At 41.9% G+C, this 20,914-nt stretch overlaps 1 protein-coding gene across 1 annotated transcript; it reads left to right on the forward strand.

Moving 5' to 3' along the window:
* The first annotated feature begins 349 nt into the window (after nucleotides 1–349).
* LOC144458319 (polyunsaturated fatty acid lipoxygenase ALOX15B-like) lies at nucleotides 350–15,936 on the forward strand. Its single transcript, XM_078166248.1, has 15 exons — nucleotides 350–405; nucleotides 785–944; nucleotides 3,841–4,039; nucleotides 4,734–4,788; nucleotides 5,089–5,211; nucleotides 5,329–5,432; nucleotides 8,334–8,500; nucleotides 8,975–9,118; nucleotides 9,802–10,005; nucleotides 10,183–10,269; nucleotides 10,382–10,551; nucleotides 12,364–12,485; nucleotides 12,633–12,733; nucleotides 13,229–13,399; nucleotides 13,625–15,936. Exons 2-15 carry the CDS (start codon nucleotides 792–794, stop codon nucleotides 13,802–13,804), a joined length of 1,980 nt encoding a protein of 659 aa, XP_078022374.1. The 5' UTR covers nucleotides 350–405; nucleotides 785–791; the 3' UTR covers nucleotides 13,805–15,936.
* The last annotated feature ends 4,978 nt before the right edge of the window (nucleotides 15,937–20,914 follow it).

Raw genomic sequence — 20,914 nt, forward strand, 5'->3', positions numbered from 1 at the left:
ACAGTGCTAACCACCACACCACCGTGCCGCCCTAACTCCACAATATTCTACTGTAATTATTTTCCATGTAATAGAAACTGTTTACTATCATGTTGCAGTTGTTAACTATCTGAACAATCTGGATAAACTGTGCAGGTGAACATTTTTTCTGTTGTTGTTAACACATGTCATCAGAATTAATATTTTTAGTCATCTGTGATGGTCTCACACTTAAGCTGGTTTGTCATTATTTGCATGGTGATTCTGTTGTTTTGCATGCGCAGTAAGTGGTCATACATGTCCAATATTTCATCAGCAGGGCTGACTATTTCCTTTAAGTCATTAGACACTCCCACAAAACCGTATGTATAAATAGAGGAATCGGTGATCAACTTCACCAAAGGAGCTTCTTGGTCTCATAAACAAGTGAGAAATGCTTTCTATTTTTTTTCCAGTTAGCAATTACTAGACTGAAATAGATTGGTGAGAGAAAACAAATATGATATTAGATATTGTAAGCTACTTTTTACTAATGCTATTTTCATTGTGATGCCAGTATTTATTTTTTGCACTCAGTCTCGTCTAGTGACAGTTAACCTACTCAGTGGTGAGAATGGTTAGGGTTGCAGTAGCTCAGCTGGAGAGGTGCAAGTTCACCTCCAACCTGGCTCTGACATCTCTCCATTAATGAATGTGTGTAGGTCCTGTTTGTGCACGTGTGTGTATTATTTTAAAATAACAGCAGAGTTAAAAAAAAACATTTATAAAGGAATGCTTTCTCATTATTATTCTCTTATTATTCCAGAGTGAAAATGGCGGATTATGAAGTGACCGTATACACTGGCAAGCTCCGCTTTGCCGGCACTCTTGACATGGTCTTCATTAAACTGGTAGGAAATGATGGCGAAAGTAAACGCAAGCGGCTGGCAAGCTTAGTAGGGGATTTATCCTTCACCCATGGAGCCGTAAGTCTGAAATATCACACTCTGGGTTTAAATTTATAACATGCTTAGCAAGTTCTATCTATATAAGATTATGAGATAGGTTTTAGTGTGCCATCCCAAGTTTTTTCTGCACCTCTGCCTCTTCGACAGTCATGGGCTATAGGGGAGGAGTAAAAGACATAACTTTGGGAATTCATTTTTTTTATATGATATAAAGGAAGTACAGTAAATCAGTAACACATTTTCAGCCCTAATGACTAAATACATATTTCAAGGTTTGTTGCTGAGTTAATTTTTGTCATGAACAAATGCATGACTCCGGTTTCACACAGTAAAACAAGATTTATTCCAGGCAGCGGTCAATACACAAGGAAGCAGTACAAACCAGGCAGAGGTATCCAAGACGTGAGGCAAAAAGGCAAGGTCAAAAAACAGGCAAGGATCAAACACATTATGACTATGACTATGACTGAGAGAAACGCTGGAACGTGAGCAGAGAGCATCGACGAACTGGCAATGAGACAAGACACACAAGGGAATATATGCAGGGCTGATGGGGAGTGATTAGACACAGGTGCGGGAGACACAATCAGGGATCAGGTGCACACAGACGGGGAGGGGGCAGGGCAGACAGGAACCTGGACCAGAGACAGCGGTGAGTGATCACAAAATAAAACAGGAAGACAAGACATGAAACATGAGGGAGAAAATAAAATACTTAACAAACAGTGGAACATGACAGTACCCCCCCTTAAGGGCCGGCTCCTGAAGGCCCAGGCGCATCAGGGTGGGTAGCATGGAAGTCCCGAATGAGGGAGGGGTCCATGACGAATCTCGACGGAATCCAAGAACGTTCCTCAGGCCCATAGCCCTCCCAGTCAACGTGGTACTGGACCCCCCGGCCCCGACGGCGAGCAGACAGGAGCTTCCGGATGGTGAACACCGGTTCACCATCAATGAACCGGGCAGGCGGAGGGGGTCTGGTAGGAGGGACGAGCGGACTAGTTCTGACAGGCTTGACATGACTGACATGAAATGTGGGGTGGACCCGCATTGACCTTGGGAGTTTCAGCTGGACTGTGACCGGATTGATGACCTTGGCGATGGGGAATGGGCCGACAAACCTGGGAGCGAGCTTCTTGGACTCCACCCGAAGTGGCAGGTTCCTGGTGGATAACCACACCCTCTGGCCGTTTCTGTAGCGTGGAGCGGGTGTCCTCTTATGGTCCGCGGCTGCCTTGTAGATGTTGGACTGCCGTTGGAGGTTCTGGCGGGCTCGCTCCCACGTTCTCCTACAGCGTCTCACCAAGGCCAATGCGGAGGGTACCGAGGACTCCGAGTCTATGGTGGGGAAAAGAGAGGGTTGATGACCATGAACAATATGAAATGGGGATAAACCAGTGGAGGCAGATGGGAGAGTGTTGTGGGCAAACTCGACCCAAACCAGTTTCTGTGACCAGGTGTCAGGGTTCTGGGATGCGGTGATGCGAAGACCGGTTTCCAACTCCTGGTTGAGGTGCTCAGACTGCCCATTGGTCTGTGGATGGAAACTGGAAGAAAGGCTGACAGTGGCCCCAAGCAGGCTGCAGAACTCCTTCCAGAACCGTGAGATAAACTGAAGGCCACGGTCAGAAACAATGTCTTTGGGGAAGCCATGAATCCGAAAAACCTTAAACATCATGGCCTCAGCCGTTTCCTTAGCTGAGGGAAGTTTGGGAAGAGCAATAAAATGTACCATCTTAGACAGCCTGTCAACTACTGTCAGAACCACAGTGTTACCGTTAGAGGGGGGTAGCCCCGTGACGAAGTCCATGGAGATGTGGGACCAGGGGCGTTGAGGATGGGCAAGGGCCTGAGTTCTCCTAAGGGCTTCTGGTGAGAAACCTTATTACTGGCACACACAGAGCAAGCATTGACATAATCAGTAACATCTTGAGCCATCTTAGGCCACCAAAAACATTGTTGCACCACAAATGTCTTATTGATACCAGGGTGACAGACAGTCTTATTAGTGTGAGCCCAATGAATCACCTCCCCCCTGAGGGGCTGAACCACAAAAAGCTTGCCGTCAGGACACTCCGGGGGAATGGTGGCAGCTTACCATCCTTGGAATTGACTTGTGAGAGGACCGCTCCAACTCCGACGTCAGAAGCGTCTACCTTCACCACGAACTGCTGGCTGGGGTCCGGGAGGATGAGAACAGGGGCGGAGGTGAAGCTCTTCTTGAGGCCCTGAAATGCAGCATCACATTCGGGGCTCTAGAGGTAAAAATATTTCAGTATTTGCTAAACTAAAACAATAAAATAAAGCAGATATCTAAAGTAAAAACAGGATGGAGGAGAGAAACTAAACTACAAACCACAGAGATTCAGTTGGATGCTACAAATATACTGAGAGCTGAACACACACAGAAACTTTTAAAAACTCCTGCAGACAGAGGTGAGTAGAGTCTGGCAACAGACACACTTGTTTGGGGGGAGGGGTTGTAGGGGCGTTGGCTGCGGTCGGCGAGACGTCACCACTACCCGCTTGAGGGCGGGCTTTTGGCCCTACTCCACAGAAGATCCGTCTCCAGCACAGCTTGGCGTGTCACGGTGCGTCTAAACTGACAATATAAACAAATATTTGGCGTGGCATGGCTTTACTTGATGGAAAAAGGGTATTAGTGGCCACCCCTGTGAAAACTTCCTGGTTCTGCCACTAGCAAAAACAGAATATAGGCTGCTCTTCAAATCAACCTCCAGCCACAAACGTGATGCAACACAAAATCCCCACAGTGAGCCTCAAAAAAAGGTTTATTTTATGTAGTGCACATATTGTGCACATTGCACAAGTTTTATTTTATCCACCTTCCTATGTTCCTCCTATGTTCAACTCTTGTAAAACTGTTTTCACACCATTTCTGTCATTATTCCAGGTGTCTACCTTTACTGTGTCCTGCCCTGTCTCCATTGGAAAGCTGGAACTGATAGAGCTAGAGAAAAAGTCTCGCCTTATTGATGACAATTGGTTCCTGGACAAGGTGGAAGTGAAATCACCAGAGGGAGACACCTACAACTTTCCCATCTACTGTTGGATCACTGACAGCAAGGTGCACCGCTTCAGAGAGGGAGAAGGTTTGTGGAAATTTGCTTGTCTGACATCCTGTACGTTGTTCACGGACCACAGAAAACATTAATTCTAGATAATGAGGAGGAGACTGAAGTTCAGTCAGTCTTTAATTATAGAGCACCTTTTAAACAAATCAATGTACTTCTGCTTTACAACTGATGATGAAGAATGTTAGTGTAATAATAATTATAATCCATCCATCCATTTTCATAACCGCTTATCCTCTTGCGGGTCGCGGGAGGGCTGGAGCCTATCTCAGCTGACATTGGGAGAGAGGCGGGGTACACCCTGGACAGATCACCAGACTATCACAGGGCTGACACATTGAGACAGACAACCATTCACACTCACATTCACACCTACGGACAATTTAGAGTCACCAACTAACCTCCATGTCTTTGGACTGTGGGAGGAAGCCGGAGTACCCGGAGAAAACCCACGCTGACACGGGGAGAACATGCAGACTCAGCACTAATAATTATAATGTCAAGAAAAAAATAATATCACAAGAAAAAACAATTAAATACTAATTAAATTAAATATATAATAAGGATGGTAACAGAATGGTGATAGAACTAGAAAGACAGCTAAAAGAAAGGCAAGTTCTGCAGGCTGGACAATACAGAGGCTGTAGCAAATTAAGTCGGACATACTGTAAATATGAACAATTTTAAACCTTTTTGTGGTTCTTTCTTCAAGATACACCAGAAAAAGTTTCGCTGCACGAGCTGAAACAGCGAGAGAAAGACTATTGGTAAGAGCTAAGAGCTTATTCGCATTTGAACTTTACGCATCCCCAAAACTAACGTGTATCCAAACCTCCTCCACCTTCGGTTGAATATATTCCTGACATAGAATAGCTAACCTATTCTTTTTGCTAAGCTACCTGTCAGGGTATAATCAAATGTATTACACTGTAATATCAGTTAATTTTCAATATTAAAATTTCAACATTAGTATATTATGCTTGCACACTCTAAAGAACAACTGCAGATACACTGGTATCCAGATTGTCCACAGTTCCTCACCACTCTGCTCTTCTCTATTTTCCCAGCTGGCGTAAGCATATAGAGGGAATACCCCACTGCATGGAGGCAGAAAAGCTCTCTGATCTGCCTTTGGAGGTCCACTTCTCCTTCATTAAGAAAGCAGAGTTTATTTACACTGCATTTACTGGGTGAAGTCCTCAGATTCTGTCAGATATCTATTTATCTATCTCTGTAACTAAGTACCTGCCTCTGAAAATGATTAAAGGCATCATAATGAACTCACTCTTTTCTTTTCTTTTTTGTAGACTGGCTGAACTGAAGCTGACAGGATTTGCTAATTCCAAGGAGAACTGGACTTGTATTGATGATATCAAGAGGGTGTTCACTGGCAAACGGACTGACTTATCAGGTACTATCATGGTAATTCAATTGAATAGTTGATACTGTATGCAGGATATAATAATAATAATAATAATAATAATAATAATCATCATAATAACAATAATAATAATAATAATAATAATAAGAGGAATACATTTTAAAGCACCCCAGACAGAGGCCAAACAGTAATGCCAAAGGCCAGACAAGAGATCAGATACAAAAAAATATTAGACAAAAGACAGATAATGGTGAGAATTTAAAAAAAAAAAAAACAACAACATACAAATAAATGTAAATACAAAAAGAGTAATAACAGCAGGGAAAAAATGGCTGTAAAAAGATGATGAACTTAAGCATTGGTGAAACAGAAGTGTTGAATGAAACTTAAATTAAGTGTGAGCACTGGCATTACAGGAAAATCAGAAACTCAGCAAAAAGACATGCAAAGTTTTAAGGTTTCCCCTGTGCTGCCAGCTCCCAGTGCTCCCTGCCTGTCTGCCAACTAAATTTCTGCCAGATGATTATATGTGCTCATGTATTTGGGAAACTAAATACTGTTCATCTGCACACACTCCCCACACTGCAGTGACACAGACCTGGTTGAAAATTTACAAAGTATCCCTTTAATTAGTATACTAAGTAACTTTAGCAGGGCTCAACAATAAGGATTGCCCGATTGCCCGGGGCAAGTAAAACTCAAGGTCGGGCAAGTTGCTAAAAATAGTAAAAGTTAATAACTAATTGATAAAATAAATGTATTTTAAAACGTGCTTTTCTGCTCTGATGCAGCGGTCTCTCTGCCTGAAGTCACAGGCACAGCTGTGTAACAATGTCCTGCCCACAGCCCCCATTGATATTATTTTGCACGACGGACGCTTCATATAACAATATAACAATATGCTATTTATGGTGTTATGTCATCGTGTCATTTCTGTCTCTACATGGTCACACGTTAACAATTCTCCTCTCCTCTCTGTATTGCGCACGGCGGAGTTCCGCCACACACACAGGTGAGCATGCTAGAGCGGCTTGGGCCGCATTTTCCTGACCAAACCTGACCCTGAGCCCGGTGCAGTTTGTCAGCTGACAAAGTTATTGTTATGGACAGTGTGTAGCCTAAATAACCATCGACAGACAGCTGTTACGCACAGACAAACACGCTGCTCGCACAGCAGCGCAGCACGGCACTCATGCTGACCTTGTGTTGCGTTCAGGCGTTGTCACGTAAATAACAACTTCCAACACTTAGATAGGTCATAGCACAAAACAGCAGCATGTCAAGTGACTATTTACTTTTATTATATTCAATACAGTTGTATGTTCCTACATCTTGAGACACCTCATATGTAAGCTAGACAGACATTTCACCTGGTCATTACTGTGCACACATGTAATGTATGTACTTAGTCCTAAAGAGCCCTTCTGGTGCCAGTAGATACATAGAAACATCCCAGCAGGCTGTGCTTTGCAAGCATACAAAAAAGTGTCACGCATGTGAAAATTATTTTTCATGCGTGTGCTTCACTTGTTAATACAGCAGAACTGGAGAGAGGGGTGAAAAATAAATAGAGGTGGGCATGGCTCAAGTAGGGCGCAAAATTATAAATGGAGAATGATTGACAAATTTTTCACTTTAAGCCTTGACACTGTCATATTTGTGTAGGAATTAAGCTACAATACATGACATATGTTGTTATAATTTATAAATACAGTGTGAATAAAGATTACATAACATAAAAATAACTGCAGTCTTTGTTAATTGATAGCCGCTTAAATTAAACAATTTTTTTAGGGCAAGTAAAAACTGACTTCGGACAGCGTTAGCATTGAACCCTGTTTAGTCATGGAGTAAAAAGTGCCATATTTCCCTCTGAAGAAGAAAGTGCCATGAGATTAATATACTCAAGTGAAGTAAAAGTACCTCAAACTGACCCTTTACTAAGTCCCGCCCCTGGACACAGACTGGCCAATCATAACGTAGCATCAGGCCGGCCCAGACCAGGGTCTGACAACAACTCAGCTGTGCTCCATTGACTCTAATGTAATCGTTTCAGATTTCCTTCATTTTCAGGCTGGTTTTGTGGATTTGGAGCTAAATGTTGTGCCTGGGGCACGTCGTGTATTAATGATACTCGTTACCTGGAGAGGTTGGAAAAAGATATACGTTTCTTCCCTGTTCCAAAACCAAAATCAAACCCTGAAAAGTGTAGGGTTAGCTAGCTAGCTACTGAAGATATAGCCTACTGAATGTATACACATGCTGCTTTTGCTTGGCAGCGGCACGGAGGGGAAGCCAAACACCGTTCATCTACACACACTGTGATGCCACACTGCTGGTTCAATATCAGCAAAGTTTCCCTTTATATTCATTGTCTTGTGTGGCGATCAGCAGTGATGTGGTGGTTCACTTTTACACTGTGATCTGTAGCCTATAGTTCGGCTTTAGCTTCTAACTATCTTTGTCTTTTTAACCTGTTGTTGCTGCTGAGTCAGTTTGACATCCTGGATATATCCTTCAAACACAGACTGTAGACCCCTCTGTCTGCTTCTCTCTGGAATCACTGTTTCATTTTCCCCAAAAATATGATGATATTTCTTCAGGTAGTGCCGTTAGTGACAGTGTGGGCTCCATGCTTACATCGGAGGGCCAACTGTGTAAAAATTATGTTCCTCTGGTTATATTGTGTTCCTTGTGTTGGACAAACAACTTGTGGACTGTGAAAACAAGATTTTTTTTTCTTAAGGGTCCTCCTGACCACTCGTAAAATTGTGTTCAGTCATGTCTGTAACACTGATTTCTGTGTAATACATTATTCAGCATTTTTCGCTTTCACATGTAGTGGATAGTTAAGTTGCCAACAATGGTACTGTAAGATTTTTTGACCCAAACTTTGAAACCCAGTTAATTTAAACTCTGTTCTTTTTCCAGACTATGTCCAGGAACACTGGAATGAGGACGCCTTTTTTGGTTACCAGTTTCTAAATGGTGTCAACCCCATCTTGATCCGACGCTGTTCAGCTCTGCCTGATAACTTTCCTGTCACTGACGACATGGTCTTCCCCAGTGGTCAGTTCAGCTTGGCAGATGAGATGGAGGTGATTGTCTTGACTGATTGATCTTAGTATTAGAAAAATCATGTTTTACCACAACATGTCAAATTTGGAATTGCATGTTGCACTCACATGTTCATGTACAATATCCAAACAGTAGGCATGTGACCCTTCCCAGGACCCCTCTGTGTGGAGTTTGCATGTTCTCTCCAACCACCCAATGTCGGTTTTTCCAGGTACTCCAACTTCCTCCCACAATCCAGAGACATGCATGTTAGGTGAATTGGTGACTCTAAATTACCCATAGAATGTGAGAGTGAATGGTTGTCTGTCTTTATGTGTCAGCCCTGTGATAGTCTGGTGACCTGTCCAAGATGTATCCCGCTTCTTGCCCAGTGACAGCTGGGATAGGTTCCAGCCCCCTGTGACCCCTTACAGGATAAGGATAATGTTGGATAATGAATGAAAGCATGAATCTTTGCATTTGAATCAAATCATTTCTCATCCTCACTAAAACAGAAAGGCAACATATTCCTGTGTGACTACAAGCCTTTGGATGGAGTAAAAGCAAACATCATTGATGAGAAGCAGCAGTACTTGATGGCTCCCCTCATCCTGCTCCACAAAACACCTGATGATAAACTGATGCCAGTTGCTATTCAGGTGAGATTAACATTAAAAACGCCAACATGGAAGCTTTAAGTTTGAGTACTGAGTGAGGCAACTAACATTCAGACCGTAAGATGTAGGTTCCCCTGAAACAGGAAGCATCCACCTTGCTGAAAGTGTTCTTTAAGCAAGATACTTGCTCTTCGCAAGAAGCAGATCCAATGGCTAGTATCTAGTTGGCTGTGAAGTCCCTCTGAAAGGAAAGGCAGTTAATTTCCATATAAAAAAAGTTCCTCCAAAAGCTATATCCAAGTTTTATTGTTAAAGATATTTTTGGGGGCATTTTAGCCTTCACTTGATAGGACAGACAAGTGTGAAAGGGGGAGCGAGAGAGACATGCAGCAAAGGGCCACGGGCTGCATTCGAACCCAGGCCGCTGCGGCAACAGCCTGGGGTGTGTGCTCTAACCGACGCCCCAGCTATATCCAAGTTTGACAGGCTGGCAGTTGACTCTGACACAAACAAGTCAAGTAAAGTTTATTTACATGACACACCAACATTGATTTATGTAAGACTGAGGGTCAAGGGTCAACAGGATATCTAACTAAAAAGCAGATGAAACCTATAATGAATATCCGATCATATAACGATCTCAGAAAATTCGTGATTATTATTGACCAGTACTGGTATTGGATATACTGGATTGAATGAACCACACCTCCTTCCTTCTCCTGCAGCTGAAGCAGACTCCAGCAGAAGACAACCCCATCTTCCTTCCTACTGATTCTGAGTATGACTGGTTGACGGCCAAGATTTTTGTGAGAAGTGCAGATTTCAACGAGCATCAAGTCAACGCTCACCTGCTGCGCACTCATCTGCTGGCTGAAGTGTTTGCAGTGTCACTGCTGCGCAACGTGGCCTCGATACATCCACTGCACGAGGTACTGAAGGGAGAACACTGAACTTGTAGTTTTGATCTGCTTGCTGCGCAATAAATCATAGTGTTTCAATGTTGAAATGTTATATATTTCTTGCTGTTAAATGGTATAGAGGCATCAAGATTACTGACTTGGTTAACATGTAATACTGTTACTAACAGAGTTCCCTTTGTCTTTCAGCTCCTTGTACCTCACACCCGCTACACTCTGCAGATCAACTTCTTAGCTCGAGCTCATCTCATATCTGAGACTGGATCTTTCACACAGGTACAAAAAGACCAACACACAGTAGACCATCAGCTAAATATGTTTCTTGTTTCAATATCATGCACAGTATTTGTCTCTAACTATACTCCATACATATCTGACTGTCCTCTAGTTTGCATCCTGTGGTGGAGAGGGTTTGGTGACACTCCTGCAGAGATCACTGTCCTCAGTGACCTACAGCTCCCTCTGCATACCAGAGGACATCGCTGAGCGTGGGGTGGAGGACGTGCCGAACTTCTACTACAGGGATGATGGACTCAAGCTTTGGGATATCATCCACAGGTAGTATAGCCAGTTTATATTCTGCACTGTTAATAATTATACAATATTTATGCAAAATGTTTTAATGACATGTAGCTGCCATGCTAAGCACTACAAAAAACCTACACCATTTCAGACACTGGACTTTTCACAAAGGTACCAAAGGGCCGACATGCTCAGCAGACCATGACCATGTTTGTTAGAATGCATTTAAAGGCCCTGAAGCACACCCAAGTGAAACGCAAGTGTCTCTCAGATAAGAGTTAGACTTAGCTTTCAGTATGGATTCACTTTTCTTTTCCATTTGCAGGGAAACATTTTTAAATATAACTAGTGTAGCTGTAGCTGTTTGCTAGAAAGAAACCAAGCATACAACCGAATCACATACAGCTAATGATGCTGCTGAGGACAGGACAGATCAGCTGGCCAGCGCAGAGGCATCAGATCTGTGTTGATGAGATTGCTCCAGCAGGGAGAGGCAGTCTTCTTAGGAAAGCACACTGACAATGCAAATGTAAGACTAGAGAATTCATTTTATTCCCCCAAATCATTTTCCATGTTCCGGTTAATGATGTCTGGCTAGGCTATCCTATAGAAAGAGCCCAGACTGACTTCCACTACTGATCAGGGGATGACTGTAATTTCTGTCTGCTCTGACATGACATACACTTAACTTAAAGGCTGCTTTTTAACAGTATACTGTAAACTCAAGTCACATTATTTATGTACTGTGCAGAGTGGCAGTCAATATTGGGGATACATGTTATTTATGCAAAGGCAATTTGCTATTTAAATAAGTCATCATACACAACATGTTTTCCAGGTATAGGAAAGTGCGAGCGCTCCAATCCTCACTGAAGCCCTCCCTATTCGCGAGCTTTTATTCATGTAACCCAGTTTTCTCAAAAATGATTTCTTTCGTCAGTCTTTCTAAAAAGCTGCAACACGTGTAGGGTTTTCTGTCCATAATCTAGCAGCTACTAAACAGTGTTGTCACTGTCCCTGAGGCTTTTGAGTCTCAAGTTTGAGTCGACTTCTTCATCATTTTGGAGGCAGATGTTTGGGGTTTTGTTGAACTACAGTGTGTTAAACCAGGGGTGTCCAAACATTTTTGAATGGGGGCCAGATAAAACAACGTGAAAATACCTGGGGGCCAACTGATTCTCGCATCAAATGGATTTAAAAAAACAAAAAACAAAAGTGGGACAAATGCAACCATTTTTATCTTTTAATGAGCTATTACTACGTGATGCCTGTCTACAAACTGTATGATACTCCTATATGTGAGGTGAAGGGTAAAAATGAGAAGTGATCTTGTTTGATTAACCATTATTGTGTAAAGGGCCACATATGGTATATTTTGAAAGTCAAGCTGAGGGCTGATTAAAATTGGTCTGCGGGCCACAACTGGCCCCCGGGCCAGACTTTGGACATGCCTGTGTGGACTGTGTGTAAAGATGAATGGTATGACAGTTGGTGAAGGCAAAACATCTCAAGCTCCCCCTGGTGGCTGGCTGCAGTATAGGCCATAAATGGACATGGGCCAAACTATAGACGATATTACATATCAAATATAAAAGATGTGTCGATCTTCTCATATAACTTTTGCAAGAAAGCGAATTGGCACGTTAAATGTCATACTTTACTTTTAAAGCTGTATGATGCATCATGTCGAATATTGCTCCAAATTCTTAAAAAAAAAAGAACAGAACTGATTGTTCTAAAAAGACGGCCATTAAATTGTCTAGTATCTTACAGTGTGCAAAAAATACATAATTGAATTAGGAATGTATTTTACTTTTTTTTTTTTTAACTTATCCACACTTCTCAAAGGTTTGTGAAGGGAATGCTCACCGTCTACTACAAGAATGATGAAGACGTCCAGCAAGACTCTGCACTGCAGAGGTGGATTTCAGACATTTTTGAATATGGATTCCTTTCTCAAGCAGGCACAGGTGGGCTGTAAAGAAGAGCTCAGTCTTAATGATGAGAGATATGCACATTAATGTACCATATATTCATATAATGCAAACATGAATTAAACTTTAATTCAATCGTCTAGATGTCTTTAAGTGATGCAGTTTATTTCCTCTAATTCTCAGGAATTCCACAGAGCTTTAACACTGTGGATGAGTTGGTCAAGTTTGTCACCATGGTGATCTTCACTTGCACAGGACAACACTCAGCTGTGAACGCTGGACAGGTGAAGCCTTTTCATGTACCGCGTAACAAACACTAAGATCACAATCTTAGTTTAACATTTTAACATGTAAACATTTGCTAAGTAGTACAAAACACAAAGTACAGCTACAGTTATTCGTTTTGCAGGTATCTGGTCATAGACAAAAGTATTGAATTAATAAAAAAAATGATCTTATGATGGTGCTGAATAAAAGGTCAGAGGATCACTGAGGTTATCACAGTTCATCCTGAGGTCAACATAAATGTCTGAAACAAATTTCATGGTGATCAAGCAGAAAGATGTCAAATAATTTCTGTGAAAAACAAAAAAAAATGGTGCTACAGGAAAAATCATTAGGATTGATCCTCTGGGGACCATGAATGTCTGTACAAAGTTTTCCTTACGGTACAAAGTTCAGGGTGGATCAAAAGTGGTGGATTGACTGACAAACAGACTGATATGGCATGGCTTCAAAAACTAATACTCAGTTATCTGTTAACCATTCATTCACTGCAGTATGACTATGGCGGCTGGATGCCCAACACTCCCATCTCCCTGCAACTTCCTCCACCAACCACAAAGGGGAAAACAAGCGAGGCCACTTTGATGGACACATTACCTAACGTGAGCACAACAGCTAATGGAATGGCCGTCATGTGGCTACTCAGCCAGCAGTCCTCTGACTTTGTAAGTGCAACCTAAAGAAAAGTTACACTAAATTACATTTATGTTCAAGTTGTGGAATGAAGGTTAATATGTCAATAGAGCAAAACACCCTCTTTGAGCCACTGAAATATTTCCTGCTCTCTTCCTATAACTGTGCACCATATTGCCAATAGTTTATGTTTGATAAACATTCAAATGCTTGTGGTAAAAAAAGATTTCTTTTTAATATATTATTGACTTCATCAGGTCCCTCTTGGCCAGTACCCAGAGGACCATCACTGTGAGGATATTCCCTGCCAACTGGTGAAGGCTTTTCAAGGAGAGCTTCAAGCGTTAAGTGCAAACATCAACATCAGAAACATGAGTCTGGAGGTGCCATACACATACCTGGATCCAGCTGTGGTAGAAAATAGTGTGGCCATTTGAATATCAGAAGCGTGACCTCCTCAGCTGTTGGCCGAATTCAGCTTCATATTAACAAAAGTGAGAAAGGGAAAAATGCATGCTCTGTTTTAACTGATACTATAGGTGGAAGGAAGCTACTGCATGTGATCATTTTATAGTGATCTGTGATTTCTGTACAGCCTGGTTGATTTTAATGTGGTGAAAATGCAGTTTTAGATCATAATTCACATATCCTCCTGAGACCCGAACTCCCCCAAGCTATTTTCGCTATCAGTAGGACCCAATAAGTATGAAACACTAAACATTGTCAATGATAATGAAGTCCCAGTGTCTTCAAACCAGTACTTCCTAATCATTAGTGTTTTAGCTTTTTACTGTTGCTAAAATTGGTGCCATATAAATCATAAATTAATCATAAAGAAACAACTTTAAACCATTAAATGTGATCAGGTTTTGTACTTTGTCCACTTTTGGGATTGGCTGCAGATTGACTTGGCAGAGATGGCTGCCATCTTGTTTTTACATGGATAAGTGTTTTGTGCTCTTACTGCCACTAGATGGCACAAAAAAGTGTCCACAAATGAGGACAACGGGTCTAAGTTAAGTAGAATGAAGTATAAGGTCAAGTAAACCCAAAATGTAATGTCCTCATATGAGGACACAGGGTCTCAGGAGGATATGAAGGCTCCTTAGTTTGTCAATGAATACGCAGGGCATCTTATAATAAATTACTAGGGAAAATGTTATTTTGCATTATGATTGTAGCACTTTAGAAGTAATCTGTGCATTTTGACTTATTGTCATAATGAAGTATATATAATTGACATACAATGGCATGCAAAAGTTTGGCAACCTCTGGTCAAAATTTTGTTTACTGTGAAGTTAAGTGAGTAGAAGATGAACTGATCTCCATGAGGTACAAGGTTAAAGATGAAAAACATGCTTCAATATTTTAAGCAAGATTAGTGTATTATTTGTTTTATATAATTTTGGAGTGAAAAAAATGGAAGGAGCACCATGCAAAAGTTTGGGCAAAGACATTTGAGTTCTCAGACAACTTTTAACATTGTGTCAGACCATGATTGCCTTGTTAGGGCTCTGCCTTGTTCACAGTCATCGTTAGCAAAGGCCACCAGATGCGAATTTCAAAGCTGGTAAATTTCAAAGCAAGCCTGACACTTTTTGGAAACATGTCCTGTGGACTGATGAAGTGAAAATAGAACTTTCTGATGCAGTGAGCAAAGGTGAAGGGTGAAGACTTTCGTAATAAGAACACCTGTCCGACTGTTAAACACAGGGGTGGATCGATCATGCTTTGGGCTTGTGTTGCAGCCAGTGACACGGGGAACATTTCACAGGTAGAAGGAAAAATGGATTCAGTTAAATTCCAGCAGCAAACATCACACCATCTGTAAAAAAGCTTAAGATGAAGAGAGGATGGCTTCTACAACAGGACAATGATCCAAAACACACCTCGAAATCCACAATGTTCTATCTCAAGAGGCAAAGCTAAAGGTTTTGCCACGGCCTTCAAAGTCCCCCGACTTAATCATTAAAAATCTGTGGATAGACCTCAAAGAGCAGTGCATGCAAGACAGCCCAAGAATCTCACAGAACTAGAAGCCTGTTGCAATGAAGAATGGGCAAAAATCCCCCAAAAAACAAAAAATGAAAGACTCTTCACTGGTTACAAAAAGTTCTTAGAAGCTGTGATACCTGCCAAAGGAGCACTACTAAGTACTGTCCATGCAGGATGCCCACACTTTTGCTTCAGAATTTTTCCTTTTGTTATTTTGAAACTGTAGGACTGACATAAAAAAATAATAATAATAATTCTTGCTTGAAATATTGAAGAAATTTGTCATTTAATCTCATACCTTTTGTAAATTAGTTCATCTTCTACTTGCTTAACTATTCACAGTCAACAAAATTCTGACCAGGGGTGCCAAAACTCTTGCATCCCTCTGTACTGTATGTTCTGAGTGTATAGAGTGACTATAGGGTTGGCTTTTACTTTCACTTTTGCTGGCGAGTGTGTTTACAAACTGATCATCCTACGTGGTTTCCCTATAAGCCAAAAATGGACAAAAAAATTGTGCTGATAACCACATTTAATTTATCTTCAGAAATAAAGCTACAATGTGTATACATTATTCAGCAGTGGTATACGTCCTCCCTCCAGACCAGGTTGATATTACATGCATAGAAATTATAAGTGTAGTTAATTAATTCACACTGTTCCATCAAAACAGCCCAAAATGAGCAACGAGCATTTGACTTGTAGGTCTCCAAAGACAAAGTTATAGAGTGGACACATTATTTGGCAATACTGATTTTGTACCTGCCAGGATTATATTCCCCTGTTATTTCAGCAAAATAAATGTTAGATATAGTACATATTTAGTGATGATGCATGTGTTTGGGAAGTGCTGAGCTACGACTGTATAAATGAGTCTTGGATTATACTGCACGAGTTGTGTGAGAGTTTGTAAACGGAGTGTTTTCATACAGTTTTACCATTGTTAAATGTGATCCCTGTGTACCTTAATTCATGAGGAATTATTTGATGTGATGGTGTCGTTCACACAGGCTTTTTGTCTTTGTTCAGCCTTTGCAGCGCAAGCCTCTTTGCCTTTCACACTTGAATAATCCATCCATCTATCTATTTTCATCCGCTTATCCAGGACCAGGTCTCAGGGGCAGCATTGGTTAGTAAACATATTGCTAACCAATGCATTGTTAATAGTTTGTAATAATTAAACCTAGTCCATTGTGCACAATAACAGGTTGAATGAGGGCAGAATGTTTATATTATATTATATTATATTATATTATATTATATTATATTATATTATAAACAATGCACTGCATTCACTTTGACACACAGACGGGTCAGGGGAAGTCAGGGCAGAGGAGGAAGATGATTCACGGCAAGGGGCAGCAGGTTGATTATACAGTAACTAATCTATTGTAGGTCAGTCTCATATTTTAAGTCTAAATTTTGCCATTATAATTCCCTTAAAAGGCGCCTGAGGCCACCATTTAAGGGGTTGTTTTTCAAAATTTTCTCCCAGGGTAGCATGCCCCCGGACCCCCCTTGTTAGACTGGGCTTAAGCCCTGGATGTCTACAATGTCTGGCACCGCCCCTGATGGGCAATGATTCTCTTCACCAGTCATTATATATGAGTTTACATTAATAAAGACTAAATATTCAATAAATGCATTGATTCAGCTTCCCACTTGTACGTACGTAGGCTACGTAAACTAAGCTCTGCTTGTGCTCTCTCATTTTGCTTAATTCAGTTTAGGACTAGATGTTACAATCCCTTGATGCACGTACTTGAGACTATGAGTGGGAGTGATAGTGCAGTCTGGGGGTTTCTGAGCAGGAGCCAAAGGTTTAAGGCTAGATGGATAGAAAAGTAGGAAGGAGCATAGGGAAGGCATAGTCAAGGAGAGACTCTCCCCTGGGCCGTACACTCTACCTCCCTCTACTCCCTTAATTTTGATGAGGTGAGAAAAGACAAGAAACAAACAGGAGCAAAACATACCTAATTTTAATCCAGGTGGAGTTTAACTGGTCAATTCCTTTGCTGTTGCACATACTTATGATTATAAGTGATAATTGGAGCCATGTTTGGGAGGGGGGTTTCAGGGAAGGTAAAAGCTTCACTGGAGTCATCAGGTGGGTACGCTCCTTCACTGGTGTTTAAATGATGGGCCCACAACACAAAGCCTTGATAGCAGTTGACTGCCAGCTCAGCGTACTTATGGCTCTTGTGTTCATGGGCCTCCTCCACAGCACCCTCCCAGGACACAGTGAGCTCAGTGATGTAGACGAGGTGCAGTGAGAAGGACCAAAGCACAATGTCTGGTCTGATGTTAGTAGAGGCGATCTCAGATGGGAAGCATCGCCTCAGATTCTGATCTGCCAGTAGCATCCAGCTAGCTGGTGTCTCACTGTACAGGCCTTGGATTGCTTCACACCTTCAGGGACAAACTCTCATGCAATTGTAGCATGGCATGATGGAGGAGGTAAGGATAGCTATGAGCTCTCTGCTGATAACTCAAGAGAGCAGAACCAAGGTATTTGTTGAAAGCAATGTGCCACTCCTCAAACCTCTTCCCTCTTCCTGTTCTGTCACTGTGTAGATGCAGCAGAGTGGCACTTCGCCCTTTAGACATATCCACACAAATGATCCCTTTACAGAACTGAGACAAATTTTACTACAATCACAGCTGAAATCAGATACTTATTGAAATAATCCGGCTATGAAGCAGAAACAAAAACCCAGTTGCTTTAGGAGATATGACAGAGGAAATGTTACAGCTTAACGTGACCTCAGTCACAGCCTACAGTCTAACTTTACAAGGAAATAATGGATTTTGGACACACTCAGAATGAGGCCTCAGTAAAAGCCTGCAGTCAGAGTATGTAAGACTGACAGTATAAATCAAACTGCCACCACTATATGATTTTACTCACTTAATGCTTTTAACATGTTTAGGTCAGAGGTACTACAGGGTTCAGTCCCCTGCAGATGTATCTATGACTCAGTGCTTTAATGAACCCATTTGGCAGTGCATGTGGAAACTGGCAAAGGACCATGTTCTGGTCACTGCTGCTGGTCGTCTGTGGTTATCTAATGAGGGTGAAAGATTGATTGATTGATTGATTAGCTGTTTGATTGACTGATTGTATAACTGATTGAGTGTGAGTTGGATGACCCCCAGAGGAGGGACTATCTATTGCGAAAGACCTGACCTGATCTCAACCAAATCTGTGCACGTGTGAACAGAAGAGAATGTTCCCAGGTTACAAAAAGCAAATCTGTTATCTAATGTCTAAAGTGTATTTTGGTTAGTGCAACTGATAGTTGAGTGTGTGAGTCAAGATAACTTTAATTGAATAACATGAAGTAGCAGCTTGTGTAGGGTGTGTGTCTGGGAAGGCTTGGAGGTGTGTCACATATTTGTGTCTGTTTGTCAGACACTGTAAAGTCAAGATGTCCTATCAGTTTCTGGCTTTCCCACGAGTAAACCAGCAAATGTGCAATCGTCTCATTTATTCTTATTTATTTCACATCTCTCTCTCAGCTGTAATGGTGTTTATATGGTAATACATAGGTCTATTCTTGAGTTAGTGTGACAGACTGTTTAAAAGGACAGTGTCAGTGCTGTAGTGGTTTCTGGTAAGGTGGATTACAGAAGAGGAAGTGGGTATATGCTCTCCTGTATATTTCAATGGCTTTTTGGCTGAAAGGTGGGTATACTGTAAACGACCAGAAAAAGGTGGGTATACTCTGTGTACCTGCGTATACCCTCCACTACACCCCATGGAGGAGATTTATTTAACTTAGAAGGCATTCAAGTATAATCACCAGTTTCTTAGCTTCAAAGAAACAAAAATAACCAACCAGGCACTATTTTTCTGTGCACAAACGTTACTTTTCTAACTTCCATTATTACTACAACTTTCTCCCTCTTCATCTTATCCCCTGTGACTTACTTTCTTATGGTCTCAAGAGCGTCGGGTGCTGTGGGACCTGCAAGCAGAGGTATCTCTGAGGATTCTCAGCTTGACCTGTGTGAGCCGTCATTGGCCAGGCCCGCCAAAAGGACCATGACCTGCAAGCACCAAATCAATGCTGCTGAGTATCCTTACCTTTTCTATGTAGTTAGGAAATTTACCTGTCAAGCCCTCACCCTTTTAACAGTTATACCTATTATTTACATGACTATTTCGCAGTGTTTCTCAGGAACATGGATTATGTCCAACAAGGAAACAAAAAAGCAACAACGCTCTGTTGATCTTGTGCTCACGCAACTGAGATATGCAGTTAGTTCCCATGATGGGCAAATATGCTTAAAGGGATAGTGCACCAAAAATGAAAATTCAGCCATTATCTACTCACCCATATGCCGAGGGAGGCTCAGGTGAAGTTTTAGAGTCCTCACATCCCTTGTGGAGAGAGAGTGGGTAGCAGCACAACTCCACCTAATGCAGGCTGGGCGCCCCAGATTAAAAAGTCCAAAAAACACATAATTGAAACCACAGAATATCTCCATACTGCTCGTCCATAGTGATCATAGACATCGGAACTAGGGGTGCGGCCGCACCCCCTCCCATCCGCCTCCCGCACCCCATTAGCCTCCCATTACACTTAAAAATAAAGAATCTGAATTTAAACTCAATTTGTCTGACTTACATTTATCTCTTTCATATCATTAATGCATAGATCTATGCTTTTGAATGTGATATGCAGCCTGTCATATCTCAGTTGTGTGAGCACAAGATTAAGAGAGCATTGTTGCTTTTTTGTTTCCTTGTTGGACACAATTCATGTTTGTCCAACCAACTTCCAGAGTTCCTCAGAAATATTGCGAAATAGTCATGTAAATAATAGGTAATACTGACCATCTCGTTACAATATCATGCTCTGCTGGGAAACCTTTGGTCCTGGCATTCATGTGGATGCCACTTGAAGCACTTCACTCATCCAAACACTGCAGCGGACCAAGTACCCCCCTCATGGCAATAACACTCCTATGGCAGTGGCCCCCCTCCAGCAGAACACGCACCATGCCTCACCACAAACAATGTTCAGAAATTGCCTGAGGAACATGACAAAGAGTGCAAGGCATCAACCTGGCCTCCAAATTCCCCAGATCCCAATCTGATTGAGCATCCATGGGACATGCCAGTGCCCCACCTCACATCTGACAGGTCTCAAAGGGTCCACTGCCAACGCCCCAGTGCCAGACTCCAAAGCACACCCCCAGGATCAGGGGTACCTCTGGAGTACTGACACGTCTCACAAATACTCAATTAGATTGGGATCTGGGGAATTTGAAGGTGAGGTTGATGCGTTGAGGTCTCTGTCATGCTCTTCGGGAACTCTAGAACTTGTTATACATAACTTGAGATTTGCCAATTGCAGTTGGTTACTAAATCAAATTGAACTGGCACACGTCATTCAGCCCAACTACAAACCAGGGTTTAAGAAAATACCGATGAGACAAAGGAAGACAAATCGCGGCCGGACACAACAGACCAACCTAACTAATTTTGCAACTCCAACTGCCAAAGCCAAGCTCACCGCTAACAACAAGGCCATGGAAACTAGCGT

Source organism: Epinephelus lanceolatus, chromosome 3, assembly GCF_041903045.1.
Source record: "Epinephelus lanceolatus isolate andai-2023 chromosome 3, ASM4190304v1, whole genome shotgun sequence".
Classification (NCBI taxonomy): Eukaryota; Metazoa; Chordata; class Actinopteri; order Perciformes; family Serranidae; genus Epinephelus; species Epinephelus lanceolatus.